General features: G+C 41.0%; 1 protein-coding gene across 1 annotated transcript in view; it reads right to left on the bottom strand.

Annotated features, from left to right (window-relative positions):
* LOC122625580 (dnaJ homolog subfamily C member 16) overlaps positions 1-18,055 on the bottom strand; it is a 51,148-nt gene that overhangs the window by 5,967 nt on the left and 27,126 nt on the right. The window contains exon 2 of the mRNA XM_043805668.1: positions 4,431-4,591. Within this exon, the coding sequence (XP_043661603.1) occupies positions 4,431-4,591 (161 nt within the window). The remainder of the gene's footprint in view (positions 1-4,430; positions 4,592-18,055) is intronic.

Genomic DNA, 18,055 nt, shown 5'->3' on the forward strand with positions numbered 1-18,055 from the left:
GTGTTATCCGATCACAAATTTTGTCACGAAGCTGCCCAAGGAGATCCACAACGCTTGTGACCACCATCGAGTGGTCACTTTTTTAAACGATCGACTGGTCATAATGTAAGTAATTAAGAACCGTATCTCGCCGTACGACTGAATTTCTTATACACGATCAACAGTTTATAACAACGGAGTTCCAGTGCATAATACCCCAGAACAATTAATGAGCATGAGTAATCATGATAGCTCACGAAATATAGCATATAACTGGAAAACGCCAGGAGAGTTTGAAGGGCAAGAAAGTAACTTTATCAAGACAGAACGCTATAGTCGAGTTCCCCGACTATCTGATACCCGTTACTCAGCTAGTGGAAGTGCGAAGGAGAAATTTCAACACTGACAGTTGTTGGCGGTTTGTGGGCGTTAGCGTGGGCGTGGCAAAAAGTATTTGGAAAATCGATAAAAATTTACAAGACTAATAAAAAAAATGAAAAAATATCAAAACATTTTAAAAAAATGTGGGCGTGGCAGTTTTGGCCTGTTTGTGGGCGTTAGAGTGGGCGTGGCAACATGAATCGACAAACTTGCCCTGCTTCTGTCTCTGGAGTCTGTATGCTTAATCTGAACTTTCTAGCTTTTGTAGTTCCTGAGATCTCGACGTTCATACGGACGGACAGACGGACATGGCCAGATCGTCTCGGCTATTGATCCTGATCAAGAATATATTTACTTTATATGGTCGGAAACGCTTCCTTCTGCCTGTTACATACTTTTCAACGAATCTAGTATACCCTTTTACTCTACGAGTAACGGGTATAAAAATTGATATTGTGCACGCTGGGTGACAACAGACAGGAAAATTTAAAAATCGCTTTTTAACCGGACGTGTGGAAAATCTTGGCATAGTCTATCCAGCTTGTCATCAATGAGAGCCAAAGGAAAATTATCTCTAACTATTACATCACACAGTTTTAAAAAGCCGTTGCGCTTTTTTTAGCATTACAAGAACGCTCTGCTATAATTCCAGCTTGAGTCTATTTTCTTTTCAATCAAACAAGTCTTAGCAAACGTCAGACGTCGCCGTCTGGCAAAAATCGGTGTCTTGTCTTCAGGATTTTGCGTTTTTCGATTTATTGGTAATCTTGAGGTTAAGCGACTTGTAGTTTTTTTTTTTAAATTTTGCGCACTTTATTATTTTTGAATGTTCCTGCCTACCTGTTGATATTTAGTCATTACTTTTTGCAGTTGTAAACCATTCCAATGAAAAAGAATTTCAGCCTAAAAGCAAAATTCTCCGCCGTCACTTTGCTGTTTTCTGCCTTGTCTTTTTGATATCAATTGCGGGAAATAAGTCCAAGTTGGCTAAACTTTTTGTGCCTCTTACAACAGAAAATGATGAAGTTTATGACATTTATGCGTGCCACCATTCAAGACATGATGCGTAAACAAAACCTTTTAATAGACATGCTTGTGTCCCAACAATCAAAATAAATAATGTCTCTCTTACGCATAGCTACGTCAAACGCCAATGGAGTTTTACGGCGCACACTGTAGCTGGCTCAATAAGATAGGACGAGAAGCATAGCGACGTAATGGGATAAAAAGGTAACAAAAATATAATGTATAATATAATGTATAAGTTCGCATACTGAGGCAAAACTCATCACTGAATCTGATATAGAGAGCTGCATAGGTACACTGTACAGCAGCTCGTACAGAAACACCTAAAATCACAAACGTTACAATTAATCCGAATAAGGCTAACGTACAAATCGAGCAGCTCTTCGACGAAAAACGATGCTTACGTAGGGAATGGCAAACACACAAATCTCCATCCGCAAAATAAAATCTTAAAAGCTTGAAAAAAGCCAACGCACTGAAACAAGAGGAGGAATACGCTGGTATCTAAAGCATAAATCAACACGAGAATGTGCCATAGAACTTAAATTTTAATACTTAATCAATTATTAAAATCATGAACAAAAATTAACAACCGCAACTTCTTTTTAAAGTAGTGCTGGAGCCCAAAGAAAAATACTAAAACTCCCAGACTGCAGCTCTTACTACATCGTAGAATCACTGTAGAATCACTACCAAGAATACGGAATACGAACCACATATTTCTGCAAACTGCACAAAAAACAAGAAAGATAGCTCAGTCAAGTTGTGCAGCAATTGCGGTGCAAACCATACAGCGAACGGGCGTGGTTGTATTGTCTTCAAAGAGCTGAAAATCGCATTCCCTTAAACCCACGCCTTTATGCAATCCACAGATAGGACGACCATTTCCCAAATGCCACCTTTGGCATTTGTTCTGTTCCTAGCATTTCCATTGCAAAAGCGCTTAAGTCAGGCCTCAAAACCCCAACTCAAAACTCCAACAAACATAACACCATAACAGCCTCGCCAAATATAGCAGCGTGGAGTGCCAACGGCGTCCCTTAGCAAAAACTGTAACTGACACAGTTCCTTTACGCTAACAACATCGACATCATATTGATATCTGAAACGCATATAACAAATAAAAACAACTTATACATTCCTATATACCAATTCTATTTTACAAACCACCCAGACGGCAAAGCCCGCTGTGGCACTGAAATACTCATAAGACCACGCATCAAGCATCATCCCCAGAAAACATTCGAAAAAAAATACCTACCTTTAGCGTTCAGACTCGAAACGGCCCTATTACACTAGCTGCAGTGTATTGCCCTCCGCGTTTCCCTATAACTGAAGACAATGGAGTACTTCAATACATTAGGAGAGCGCATTCTCGCCGCTGGCGACTATAACGCAAAACATACATACTGGAAATCTCGCCTTATTACCACTAAAGGTAAGAAACTTTTTTAATACAATAATTAAAGCAAAGAGAAAGCTCAACTACGTATCTATGGGAAGACCTACATACAGGCCAGTGGACCTTAAGAAACTCCCCGACCTCATAGACTTTGCGATAACCAAAAGTATTCCAAGTCATCTCATCACAACTGAGTCACCGTCAGGCTTATAAGAGACAGATGAAATTCTGAGGACACGACCTTCTCAATAAAATGAAACAACTGCTGCCCCAAAATATTCACAAGCTGCTGGAAACGTACCTCTACAAACGCATTTTCGTAGTAAGATGCAACAACAGTGTGTCTCAAGACTGCAAAATCAACGCTGGTGTCACCCAAGGCAGCGTGTTGGGCCCTATCCCCTACATCATGTATACGTCGTATATACCCACCAGCTCTCAGCTAACAACGCACTCGTTTGCCGATGATACCGCTATAATCATCGCTGTATAATCGTAAAAACGGTATAAAAACATCCAAAGAGACTTAAATCTTCCACCAGTCATCAATGCAATTACCAAACTTAAGGAACTACACCCTAACTACGCAGCGCACGGTCTAACACAGCTCAGCAGTCGTTTCCGTCTTCGACGAAAATACCTAACAACACAGCGCAGAAATTTTTAGGACGACGCAGGACAGTTGGAAAAATAAAACGAATGGTCAGAAAAATTTTATATCGTTAAAATTTTTAAATTTATTATTAGTTTTTATACAAGAAGATTTAATAAGTAAATGCAAAGTAAATACAAAAAAAAGTTCTTTGAAAATATTAATTCTTAATTTTAGGACGTCGAATTATGGCTTTTCGCAAAGATATGTAGTATATAATATATCCTAGTAAATTATATAATTTATAATAGCATTTTCAGTTGTATCATCTTAGCAAGCTTGTTCCGAGCTTAAATTAAGAAAACCATGGGTAAAACTATTTTCAATAAGTCAAGATCTCAAGTTTATATTTCATGAATCGATAGCTAGTGGAGTTACAGTAAACTAATCTTGCAGCCCTACCACTTGTGTCTAGGAATAAATAATAATAACATCGTCCAAATGGCGGCGTCAATCCGGCTCCTGTTATACCAATCTTGGTGAAGAGTCACGGACCTCTTTCATCAGTTTTAATCAAATTTGAAGTCTCTCCTTCGCACTTCCAATAGCTGAGTAACGGGTAGTCGGCGAACTCGACTATAGCGTTCTCTCTTGTTTTTACTTTAAATTGAAAAATTTAGTCCTTATTAAATTATATTTCACAATGGAAAGTTAATTTTTTTTTTCGGAACGTGCTATAATTACCTTAAATAACATTATTGTGTTTGACATCACAAAATAGTTCAATAAGCTCATATAAACTTAAGGAATACGAAATTAAATTTTAAAACAATTCAGGCGTGTCTTATTGTCACCTAAATCATTAATATTATGCTTTTCGAGTAGCGCAATAGTGTTGTCCAAAAACAACGAAACTAAATGAAATGTATAAAATAAAGAGGAATAATAAGATTCAATTCGAAAAAGAATTTCATTGCTTCCACTTCCAATAGCCCAATGTAGCTCTCGTTTCGAGGTAAAATAGTATACTGCCTTAAAAATGAAACTTACCTTGAATATATAAGCAAATCGAACTCTCTTTGAATGGTACCCAATATTTAAGGCAATATCCCTTAAAGCCACTTTTTCAAAGTCGTCTTTTCCTTTATTCTCTGTAACAAGAATTACGCACAACCGTTTTCTTTGTCGGTTCCATTCAGTTGGGCACACACCTATAAATCAATGTAAAACCAATTTTCTTAAAAACAATATTTAATAAATTTAAAGACTTGATCTGACTTATGAATCTATGCTAAAACAAAATAGAATGCTATAGTCGTGTTTCTCGACTATCCGATACCCGTTACTTAGCCAGTGGGAGCTCAAAAATATTTTTGGCATATCGATAGAAATTGGCAAAATAAATAATACAATTTGATAAAATCAGACAGCCGGACATGGCCAGATAGACTTCGCTATTGATCCTGATAAAGATTATATATACATTATATGGTGGGAAACACTTCCTTCTACCTTTTACTTTCTTTTCAAGGAATCTAGAATAACATTTTACTCTACGAGTAATGGGTATAAAGATGTAATTTTTTTGGAATATTAAAAACGCTCAGGCTTTGCACGCGTCAATGCTCACGTCGGCTACTACTTAAATCTTATTTATTTTATTACATTAATTACATTTTTGTTTTGACGTTTTATTTTCTCTTTCAAGTTATTGCTCGAGAAATAAAGAATATCTTTATACCCATTAATCGTAGAGTAGATTCGTTGAAAAGTATGTAACAGGAAGAAGGAAGCGTGTCCGAAACATATAAAGTATATATATTCTTGATCAGGATCAATAGCCGAGTCTATCTGACCATGTCCGTCTGCCCGTCCGTCTGCCAGTTCGTATGAACGTCGAGATCTCAGGAACTATAAAAGCTAGAAAGTTGAATTGTTGACCCACTCTAAATTGCCAGGACCACACATTTGAGAAATATTTTAATATTTTTTAATGTTTTTATTAGTCTTGTAATTTTTATCGATTTGCAAATAATTTGTTGTCACGCCCACCCTTACGCCAAAAATTGCCACGCCCACAGATTGGAAAAATGTTTTGATATTTTTTTCTTAAAGTTTTGTTAGTCCTGTAAATTTCGCTCGATTTGCCAAAAATCGTATTGCCACGCCCACTCTCACCCACTCGCCCACAAACCGCCAAAACCGGTCAGTGTTGAAATTTCTCCTTCGCACTTCCACTAGCTGAGAAACGGGATCCAGGTAGTCGGGAAATTCGACTATAGCGTTCTCTCTTGTTTGTGTTTGCCATCTCAAGCTTAGGTTACGAAAAAATTGTTTAATTCAGAAGCAAAAGTTAGAAGAAAAAGGATTCCGACTTGTCGATCCGTATGAACGTCGGAGATCTCGGTAATTATAAAAGCTAAAAAGTCCATCTAAATCATTCAAGCCCAAAACTTTATTTTTACATTTGTGTTAGTCTATCACCATCATCATAACGATACGAAGTGGGTAGTTCAAAATCCCGTTACCGAATTCGACACATAACGCAATAACAACAAGCACAGTAACTTAACTTATCCAACTGCATGTAAAATTGCAACAACGACGTCCAACTTCGTCAAAAACAATACTCTAACGACTGCCATAGAAAAAAACATCAAAAACACTAACAGAAAGATTCAATACAAACAGTGAAAAAAATTGAAAGCAAATCAATGGTAGTTGATAAAAAGAGTCAAAAGAGACCGCTAATAGCGGAAAAATGACTGACAATAGAACACAAAATTTAAATAATAATCGAAAAACCACGATATCCATATCCATTCGGACATTGTAAAGGTAACCACACGGGATCTCTGACTGCAAACGAAAGCAGAAGATCACTTCAAACAACCTTTAGAGGCTGAAAAAAAGGTCTTTTTTGCAGTCACTTTGTAGGGAGCTGAATACAGTTCCTTTTAAATCCATATAATATTTAATTAAAGTTATGCCTTAGGTAATAGGTAATAATTAGGTAATATGCCTTAGGTAATAGATTGTGTTAGTGTGTCACAATTTTGATATCAACAAACTTAAAATGTTCTTACTCGAATTTCGATGTAATTGCTAGCGGAGTCGATCTGGCCATTTCCATTTGTCTGTCCGTCCGTATGTACGGACGAGATCTCAGGAACTATAAAAGCTAGAAAGTTGAGTTTAAGCATGCAGACTCCAGAGACATGGACGCAGCGCATATTTCTATCAATATGCCAGAAAAATGTCTAATTTTCTTGTTCGCTCTTCTACTAGCTCAGTCTGGGTATCTGATCGACTTTAGCGTTGTTTTTGGTTTTTCTATTATCACTTACACAATTTTGAAAAACTTGGTTCCGAGAAAATGTCGTTTAAAGTTTGCGTTCATCTTTTCCACAACTTCGAAAAATCTTTTAAAACTTTGACACCATTTTCTGAGGCAATAAATTATAAAATAAAAGAAATAAAATAAAATAAAATTAAAATAATATTATACAAAAAACAAGAGTTTTTTTATGAATAAGAGTATTCATCACGGACAGTTTTTGACGGTTTGTGGGCGTTAGAGTGGGCGTGGCAAAAAGTTTTTTAGCCAATCGATAAAAATTTACAAGACTAATACAAAAATGAAAAAATATTAAAACATTTTTCAAAAGTGTGGGCGTGGCAGTTTTATGCGGTTTGTGGGCGTTAGAGTGGGCGTGGCAAAAAGTTTTTTGGCAAATCGATAGAAATTTACAAGACTAATACAAAAATAAAAAAATATCAAAACATTTTTTAAAAGTGTGGGCGTGGCAGTTTTGGGCGGTTTGTGGGCGTTAGAGGAGGCGTGGCAACATGAACCGACAAACTTGCGCTGCGTCTATGTCTCTGGAGTCTGTATGCTTATTCTCAACTTTCTAGCTTTTATAGGTCCTGAGATCTCGACGTGCATACGGATGGACAGACAGACGGACAGACAGACGGACAGACAGACGGACAGACAGACAGACGGACAGACAGACGGACGGACAGACGGACATGGTCAGATCGACTCGGCTATTGATCCTGATCAAGAATATATATACTTTATATGGTCGGAATCGCTTCCTTCTGCCTGTTACATACATTTCAACGAATCTAGTATACCCTTTTACTCTACAAGTAACGGGTATGATAAGTACATCTGATACCAGTCTGCAAATTATGTGCCAGCGCCCTAAGAATAAAAGCAGCACACGCAAAACCGAGAATTCAAAATATTCAGCAGTCGATGGGACACGTTGTTTCACTACAAAAGCACACATGACCATGATTATAACTTTGCAACTCTGCAAGCTACATATGTATATTACAATCAAATAACGGAAACCTTCCCATTGCATCTGCCTGCTGCCACATAATTGCCTGCTCGGAAATAATTGAGCACACTCATAAAAAAACGTCCAAACAAACTGGCTTATATGCAAAAAGTACCGAAAACTCTTCAGTACCGAAAACTAACAACAAGTTAACAAATCGTAAGTGTAAATACTAATTACCAGTACATTTCTTGAACTGTATTATAAAAGCGGACCTAAAAAAAAAAATACTGCTGGGTTGGCAAGTCGTTTCGACGTAGGCGTGATCGGCTGCTTAGCCTTGTTAGACTTCTCGCGAGCTGGTTAGGATGCGTTGATAGCTTGTTAAGGTACTTTTCCTTTTTTTCCGCAATTTCGTCTTTTACAGGTGGCACGTTTAGATCTTTGTGAATGTTGGCATTTCGAACATACCACGGTGCCCCGGTGATAGTTCTCAATACCTTCGTCTGGGCTCTCTGAACGATATCGATGTTGCTGTTGCTGGCATTTCCCATAGCTGGCAGTCGGAAGTCCAGATTGGTTTTAGCACTGAGTTGTAGAGCAGCACCTTGAAGTCCAAACTGAGTGGTGAGCGGGAGTTGATATGCCAATGAAGGCTGTTGGCCTTCAGTTTTAAGTGAGTTCTCTTGGCTTCGATGTGTCGGCGCCAAGTTAATCTTCTATCGAGGTGTACTCCCAGATACGTCACTTCGTTTGCTGTTGGAAGTGCGACGTTGTTCAGCGTGAGCGGTGGACAATCTTGCCTGTTAAGGGTGAAAGTTACTTGCTTGCATTTTTGTTCGTTTACCTTTATACGCCAGTCGGATAACTACTTTTCCACGTCGACCAGGTAGATGGCTAGCTGAGATGATGCTTTGATTGGGCATCTGGAGCGGCTGAGAATAGCTGTGTCATCCGCAAATGTTGAAACTGTCAGGTTGCTGCTTGTAGGGATGTCTGCTGTAAATAGGACGTATAGTGTTGGGCCTAGTACGCTGTCTTGTGGGACACCGGCTTCAATACTGTGTTCGTCGGATATCGCAGTGTTGCACCTCACTACAAACTTCCTGTTGAAGAGGTACGATTCTAAAAGTTTATGAGTGTTGTTTGGAAGCGTTGTTTTGATTTTGTACATCAGACCGTCCAGCCAAACTCTGTCGAATGCCTGCGAAACATCTAGAAATATCGCAGAGCAGTATTCCCGTTTTTCAAATGCGTTTCGTATTTCTGATGTTACGCGGTTTACTTGCTCAATAGTTCCGTGTTTTTCGCAAAAGCCGAATTGGTGTGCTGGTATTGTGTTGTGCATTTTTCGAAAAGTTTCGATAAGCAGGATAGAAGGCTTATGGGTCTGTACGACGATGGAACACTGTGATCTTTTCCCGGCTTTGGTATCATTATTATTATTGACTTTTTCATCTTCCTGGAAAGTAGCCAAGTTTGTTGATGGCGTTGAAGAGCTGGGTAATGCTGCATACGGCACAGTAAGGCAGCTCAATAATCATCTTAGGGGTAATTAGGTCGCACCCTGCAGATTTTGTTGGGTTCAGATGTTCTTTGATGATTTTTGAGATTTCGTTTGAGCGAAACACAACTGGTGCATGATGAAGCTGGGAGTCGTCTGTTGCGGGCGGAATTTCGAACGTGTTTGTTGCAGAATTCGGTTGGAAGACTTTTTGTAGATGAGTGGGAAATGTGCTGGCTCTTTTTTTGTCGCTACGGGCCCAACCACCTGTGTGGTTTCTAATAGGGACCACTGGTACTGTGGGTGAGCCAAGAGTTGGGTGAGCTCTTCTTCTTGCTTTAAAGCTTTTGTAAGTTTGCGTGTGGCGTCTTTTAACTTTTGCTTTGCCGACGGTGATCTGGAGGACTGCCATTCTCGCCGTAGGCGTCGTTTTTCGAGAACAAGTTGTTCGATTTGCAGGTTGGTCTTTTTGTGATTTGTAATTTTGCTTACTGTTTGCGGCGTTGAGCAGCAAGCTGCAGCAACGATGATTGACTCCAGTGAGTTAACAAAACTATCAATGTCAGCTTCAGCTTCAAGAGGTGGGTTAAGCTTAATGTGTGAGATTATGTATTTTTTGTATTTGAGCCAGTTGGTTTTTTCTGAAGTCAACTTATAAGAGAGGTTAGCTGGTTCTGGGTGTCGGAGCAGATTTATTAGGAGGGGCGAGTAGTCAGATGATAGGTCTGAGAGGCACTCGGCGCTTATCAAATTACGGGAAATGGTTTTGGTGACTGCGAAATCAATTAGATCAGGTCGTTTTTTGGGGTCAGTAGGCCAGTAAGTAGGTGTGCCAGGAGAAACGTGGTCGAGCTTGTTGTTTGCTTTTAAAATGGGGTTGTAGAGCTGTTTTCCTTTTGGATTCACGAGTCGAGACCCCCAGTGTGTGTGATTGGCATTATAGTCCCCAGCTGCTATAAAATGTTCTCCACGTGTAAACAGCGGCTAAAGTAATCTGGTTACCATTATCCAAATGAATTTGTAATAATGTTGCTTGTAGATAGTTTTTGACAGTCTCAATATGACAGTGGTGCTTGAGACGGCTTCTTATCAAAATCCCGGTCCCGCCGTGGGCCTTACCATCAGGGTGATTGGTTCCGTAGAAAATATATCCTCTTATGTTGAAGTGATATTTGTTTGTGAGGTGTGTTTCCGAATGTAGCATTACGTCGATGTGCTTTTTGAGTAGTAATTGATCTAGCTCAAGTTTGTGCTGTGAAACGCCATTGGCGTTCCACGTAGAGATTCTTAGCGAGGCCATGAAGATGATTATTTTGATTGTTGTGATACAAGCAATTGTATCAACATGTTTTGATTGCGCATTAGATCTTGCATGGTTGTCCGCATAAACGCCATAAACTCCGCCATGCTCTGCTGCTAGGTAAGTATCATTGCTTCGAAATAGTTTTGTTGTTGTTCCATTGTCTTTTTGTCTTGTACCGAATTGAAGTTCACATATTTGGCTTGTGAACATGGCGCATTGGAGGCTAGGGGCTCTAGACCTGATCTTAGAGCGCTTGCATATGACGTGTTTTTGGTAACGAATCCTGTACCAAGTTGGTTGGCTGCGGTAGAGAAGAATACTTCTGGGTTGTTTTTGGGGGGTATTTTTCTGATCGGTGCGTTTTGTGAGCGTACAGTGGCTACGCGCTGGTTAATGCGGCTTTTGAGATCTTTGTATACTGGGCAGCCTCTGTAGTTGGCTGTGTGATTACCTCCACAGTTGCCACACTTTTTTCTGCTTGAATCTTCTTTAGGTGCACTGCAGCTGGCTTTGTCGTGGAGCTCGCCACAGACTACGCACACTGGGCGCGGCTTACAGTAAGACTTTGTATGGCCGTATTCTTGGCAGTTCATACATTGTACCAGATTGTTAAGTTTGTGGGGTTCTTCTACAGTGATTCTACGATGTAGTAAAAATTGGAGTTTGTAGATTGGATGCACATCGTTTCTTTTCGGCATCTTTGCTTCTGGTGCAAGTTCCACCTTGAAGAGTGGTTGCGGCTGTATATTTTTGTTTAGGATGTTGAAGACTGATTTTGCGGTAAATCCTTTATCCTGTAGCGCCAGCTTTATTTCGTCTGGTGTTACATCAGGCTCTATGCCCTTTAGTACGACTTGCAGACCCTTGCAGCTTTTTAGCTGGTATGTGTAATAGCTTTTTTCTCCGTCGTCCAAATACTTTGTTAAGGCTCTAAAGTGATGTTCAGACTTGGTCTGAACTTTAGTTTCATGAATGTTGCCCCTAACTAAGGGAATTATGTGGAAATTTGCGTCACCTATGAGCTTTATTACATTGTATTCAAATGTACTAGAGCTTTTCTTACGTACAAATATTGGTGGTGGCTTTGGCTTATTTTTGTCGCTTCCATCAGCTTCAACGGGCAGGTCTTCAATAGTGTCTGCCAAAATGTCGAACCTGTTGGCATTGTTCGGTACTTCGCCTAAGGTTGTGTTGCCGTTGGCGCGTGTGATTTTTGGTTTGTTTACATTTTTTTGGGGACTTAGCTTTCGTTTTATTTGGATGTAGCGATCCATTCCAGTCTGTATGGCCGGCTTTGCGTTTTCGTTTGTTTGAGTTTGTTTGGCTGTCTGCGCAGCTTTCGTTGTGTTTGTATGTGTTGAGCGGGCAGTCGGCATCGGTGTTGTTTTAGTTATTGAGGTTGTCGCGACAATTGAAGAGTTTGTGCTTGCTGTTACAGCTAAGTTCTGTTCTCTTTGCTTGGTGTTAGCAGATTTTGTTGGTAAGGGAGACGAAGAGCAAGATCGTTCTTTGACGTTCGCTGTAAGCAGGTGTTCGTTTGGCGGGTTGGGAGTTGCCGATCGCGGGCGGTAAGATTGCGTCGGCCCGATAGATAGTAACGACGGCGACGGGGAGCAAGAGCGTTCACTGTCGCGTGTTCAGAGAGAAAGATCAGCTGTCGGGTTGGGGGTGATTGACCGCTCGGTTCGATTCCGTAGAGACGACGGAAAAGTAAGCGTTGTTGCGTTGCAAAGAGTGCCGTCGCTCATCTTGCTGACGTTGACGCTGCGCGTGAGCTTCGTTTTCACTCATTGTTTTTGGTTAGTTTATTTATATTTGTAATTAGTTAATTGATGATTAATAACTTACAGATTTTTTAGAAAATCTATATGTGCAGGCATTGCACTGAGCGTCTTTTCTCTGTTTGGTTCGCTTCACTGTTTCGATTCAAAAAATAAATTGAAATTAGTTATTGTTTGAATATTATTATTTAGGTACAGGTACACGATTCGGCTGTTGGAGCAGCCCTGGCAGTGCGGCTGGGTTGACTTAAGTTGGCAGCGCTGTCAGCTGTTGTTCTCAGCTGCACCGAATTGCCAAGTCATAAAAATTAGGCAATTTACCAATCGCTCGTGTTTTTTTCACTGTTAATCGCGCCGAAATAATGCACATTCGCACCGAGTGGCTTTGGGCAGTTATTCTGCCCAACGCGCCAAGCCGTCTTCGTGATTAAGGATTTTTCCGCGCAGCGTATCAAAAACACGTCCGATTTTAGCAAGTCTCCAAGGGACAAGGAGTTCCCTACAACATATTATTGTCACAGTCATGAAGGAAAAATGCACAACGCCAGTACAATACTGTCCAAGTTACGGGGTGAGTACTGTCACCCGCTCTACGCTCCCACTCTCTCGCTTTCCACCACAGAATCTCCAATTCTGCTCTTCCCGTGGCAGCTCAAATTGGAGTCTCCGCTGCGCTCGGGAGAGCTCAGCTAAGTAGAATAAGCTTTAGTTTCTAATTAGTAATCGCCGAATAAACTACACGCCCCGACGCGCCAAGTCTTGGCCTGTGCCCCGCTCCTCGAGTGTTTTTCTTTTCAGCAACACCACAAAATTCCAGGCCAGCCACCCCCAGCCCAACATTTGGTCCTTCGAGCCGGATAACCTGGATTTTCGATTTTTTCCACCAGCGAACAAATTCCAAGGTAAGTACGAAATTTACCTTCTCTTTAATTGCCGGTCTGCAGCAAAAAGTTCGAAAATCCAATTTCGTTCAATTTGCTGTAAGATTTATTGTCAAATCTTACGGATTTCTCCGACAAAAGGCAATTATAGAAAAAGTACTTATCATTCCTACGGGCGCCGCCATATTAACCTTTTTTTTACCATTCCTTTTCACCCTCATTCGTGAAAATTTCTAAGTCCAAATCTCCGAATATATTGAAATATTCATCCAGTCCAAAAAGTGCAAAATTCCAAATGTGAAAAAGTGAAAATAATTTGTGCCAAGTTCAGTGAAAATTTCTAAGTCAAAAGCTCTGCCAAAAGTGGCAACCATTCTGTTCTCGTTTCACTGTGTCCAACGCAAGCCAAATTCTTTTCGCAACACATTTATGCTTAAACTCCGCAGTCCACTTAATACAATTTGCTATCGAAGAATACAAGAACAAAAACAAACAACACATACCCTCTGGCCATTCCAAATAAAATATAAATTAATCATTTACGCGCCAGTTCCATATTACATCAACATATATTCCATATTACATCAACATATATTCCATATTACATCAACATATATTCCATATTACATCAACATATATTCCATATTGCATCAACATATATTCCTTATTACATCAACATATATTCCATATTACATCAACATATATTCCATATTACATCAACATATATTCCATATTACATCAACATATATTACCTATTACATCAACCTATATTACATATTACATCAACATATATTACATATTACATCAACATATATTACATATTGTCTGCATTCCTTATACACATACACCAAAGTGTAAATGGTTTCCCATCGGCAAGTCCAAAGCGACAAATAAAATTTTTTCCAAGTGCCGACGCGGAAAAGGCGTTTTGTTTTCTATCCATAAAATACAATATAAATAAATTTCCAAATCAATTTCCGAGCAATAAACTAAAAGCGGTTTTTTCTTTTTAACAAATGAATTTTTAAGTATTTATTTCATTATTTTTAAATTTTCATAACAACATTTCTTTGTAAACCTACCCAATTCCGCAAAATTTTCTTCAGGATCTTCCCGATTTTCCACTGGCGGATCCAAAATTCTATGACAGCGCACAAATAGATGTCCTTATCGGAGCCGACATTCCGCCTTCGGTGCTTCTGAGTGGAGCCAAAACCAACATCTGTGGCCCTCTCTTGGGGCAAGATACCATTTTCGGCTGGGTATTAACGGGGTCAGTGTCAGCCTCAGCACAAAGCAGAATTTCCTCCTTTTCGACGCAGATCTCCCACGCGTACGATAATTCACTGGACAAACTACTCACAAAATTTTGGGAGGTGGAGAATATACCAATAAAGTTGGTAAAAGAATTTGATTCCATGTGCGAGAAGAATTTCCTTCAAAAGACCACGAGAGACGAGTGCGGCCAATATGTCGTTACCCTTCCTTTTCGCGACCCAGAACATATCGGTTCCGGTCTAGGGCATTCCAGGTCTTTCGCGTTGGCTCAGTTTTAAAAGCGAAATACGATTCGGTGATCCAGGAATATCTCGATTTAAAGCACATGCGTTCTTCCTACCCATGATTGCAACGCCTACTATCTGCCACATCACGCCGTCTTAAAACTGGAGAGCGTTACTACTAAACTCCGTGTAGTATTCAATGCCTCCAGCCCTTCATCGAATGGTACAAGTTTAAATGATATCCTTCATGCTGGCCCTGTCTTACAGTCCGACTAAACCATTCAAATTCTGAAGTGGCGCTATTTCCTAAACGTGCTTAGCGCCGATATCGAAAAAATGTATCGGCAGGTCTGGGTAGATCCGAAGCACACTCCATTCCAACAAATACTTTTCCGAAACAATAGAGGGGAAATCAGAGACTTCGAATTGAAAACAGTAACCTTTGGAGTCAATTGCGCGCCTTTCTTGGCCATTCGAGTACTGCAGCAGCTAGCAGCTGACGTAGATCTCAACCATCCAAAAACATTCGAAATTTCATGTATGTGGATGATGTTCTTGCCGGAGCGGACTCCACGGAAGAAGCTCAGCTCATGGTGCAAGAGCTCCAAGGCGCTCTGAATTCCGCCGGATTTCCATTGAGGAAATGGACCTCCAGCCAAAAGGAAGTTTATTCAGAGCAACCATCTCTTAAATACTGATTTTCTCGAGATCGATGCAGAAAGCACTGCCAAAACCCTCGGTATTCGTTGGAAGGCAACTTCCGACGAATTCTTCTTCGTTCTGCCTGAGTTGGCTATTGAAACGTCCATCACAAAACGCCAAGTCCTGTCCCAAATTGCCAAATTGTTCGACCCTGCAGGTTGGTTAGCGCCGTTTATCGTTCGAGCTAAAATTTTCATGCAGGAGATTTGGCTACAGGAGCTTGGGTGGGACAAAAACATTCCAAATGAGCTTTTTCAGCGATGGCTTAATTTTCTCCAAAGTAATTTGATTTTGGAGCAGATACGCATTCCACGCTAGCTCTCGTTTCATCCAGAGTTCAAGGTCGAGCATCATGGCTTTTGCGATGCATCGCAATATATGTCCGAGTAGAAGTGGGCAGTACCATTATTGTGCAACTACTAACCGTGAAGACCCGGGTAGCACCAGTCAGAACGGTTTCACTCCCAAGACTGGAGCTGTGCGGAGCGTTATTGCTTTCCGAAATGGCTGCAGCCATCATTCCACAGATGCCTACGATCAATTCCGAACTTCACTGCTGGACGGACTCCACAATAGTGCTTGCATGGTTAAGCAAGCCAGCGTGCCAGTGGACCACATTTGTAGCCAATAGGGTGACGAAGATCGCCCACGCCACAAAAATACAAAATTGGTCTCATGTTCAATCTGAGCATAATCCAGCAGACCTGGCAAGTTTCCATCCAAGATCTAGCCGATAGCCAGTTATAGTGGCACGGACCGACTTGGTTGCAAAATCCACGCAACCAATGGCCAACTCAGGTCGACAACGCTCCGGTGACCGATCTGGAGAAGCGTGCTCTGAAAGTCCATCTCGAAAAAGTTCTTCTGAAGAGTTGTTGGAACGTTTTTCCAAGCTTGAGAAAGCACTACGGGTCCTCGCTTATGTTCATCGCTTCATACAGCGGTGCAGGAAGCAGACATCTCCATCTGATGTGCATTTGCTGGCCACTGAAATCGCCGCCGCCGAGCGGTTCCTATTTTCGATTCCCTGTGGAATATCACTGCCTAAGTGAAAAGCGTCCAGTGCCAAGTTCCAGTTCCATCCTAAGCATGAACCCTTTTCTAAATCCGCAAGGTCTGATCAGGACGTGCGGCCGTCTGGCGGCTTCCGTCAGCCTTCAATACAATGAACGGCATCCTGTGATTCTTCTGTATAACTTCCTGCTTTCTCGCCTCCTTGCGAATTTCACACATCGCATAACTCTCCATAGTGGTAACCAGTTAATGGTGCGACTCATCCGCTCGAAATACTGGATTCCGAGAATTAGGAACCTGATGAAAGCAGTAGTAAATTCGTGCAAGGTATGTGTGATCCACAAAAAGCGGTTGCAAAGCCAACTAATGGGCGGTCGCGAGCGCGCTCGCGTCTCCAACCGGTGCGTCTCGTCGCTGCTGCAACGCTACAGCGTGAACATCTTTCCGACAGCGCTGGTCAAGTTGGAGACCGCAGGACTCATCGATCCGTGCACCCCCATGAGCTGCATCGACGCTTCGTTGGCGTCAACCTTTAAGCTACCGATGACCGGTGTTGGCGACGAGAAGGTCTGTACGACGACGATTCGCTCCAGGGTCGACGCGGGAACGAAGCTGGAGGTCGTGCTCAAGATCGAGCCCAGTGTGCGGATCCGCACACCTGTCTAGGCATTGAGCGACAGTGGTGTCCAAGTTCCAGGACATCATGCTGGCTGATGACCAGTTCCATCGGCCTGCTACCGTCTCCATGGTTCTGGAAGCAGACATTTATCCAAAGGTCATCCAATTCGGATTCCTAACTACAAAATTCCAGGCCAGCCACCCCCAGCCCAACAAATACATCTTCAAAATGTATTCCATCCAAACTCTACAGCTAATTCATTCTGCGTACCAAGGCCGCCAATTCTAACAGAAAAGCAGACGTAGTAAAAAATGGTTCAGTTAAATAAAGTTGCAAAAATAATAAAAAAGCAATTAAAAGTCAAAAGGTCTCCAGGCGTTGACTTAATAAGTCTACAAATTCTAACTGAACTACTAAACAGTCGGGATAACCCGACTTGGATATTTCCCAAGAAGTGGGAAACATCGATAATACCACTGATACTGAAGCCAGGGAAAGATTATACAATACCAAATTTGTACAGACCAATAAGCTTATTCTCATGCTTGTCTAAGTCTGAGCAGAATGTTATACAGGCACATTAATCATAGAACTATAGAGTAAGCCAACAGATAGATTTTAAGCGACATTCAAAAAATCCTTGGACTCTTTCTCGTGAAAGATAAAATATCGAAACAAAAAGCGACCAAATACACCAAACTAGCTTTTCATCTGATCATTAGATCTAATAATTAATAAAATCAATAATATATATGGAATAATTCAAACTCTAACGAAGGGTCACACGGTCGAGTAGGATGGCAACACTTTCAATTGCCAGGCATGCGACGGGCACACTTGACTTAGCCGGCGCCTATATAAACCAGGCGGCTGGCAGGGTATCACTCACTGAGCGTGTTAAACCTGCATATTCATCAAGGTCCGACGGAATTCCTTGCTGTGTGCCTAGGTTCTGTATTGCAGTCCAGTGCAAGCCTCTTCTAAAACTGCTTACCTTACCTTACAGTTCCCCCATATATGGAAAAAGTCCTTTGTAATCCCTCTCCATAAGAAGCTGACAAGAAGGATGCAAGAAAT

The sequence above is a fragment of the Drosophila teissieri genome, unplaced genomic scaffold (genome assembly GCF_016746235.2).
Source record: "Drosophila teissieri strain GT53w unplaced genomic scaffold, Prin_Dtei_1.1 Segkk125_quiver_pilon_scaf, whole genome shotgun sequence".
Taxonomy (NCBI): domain Eukaryota; kingdom Metazoa; phylum Arthropoda; class Insecta; order Diptera; family Drosophilidae; genus Drosophila; species Drosophila teissieri.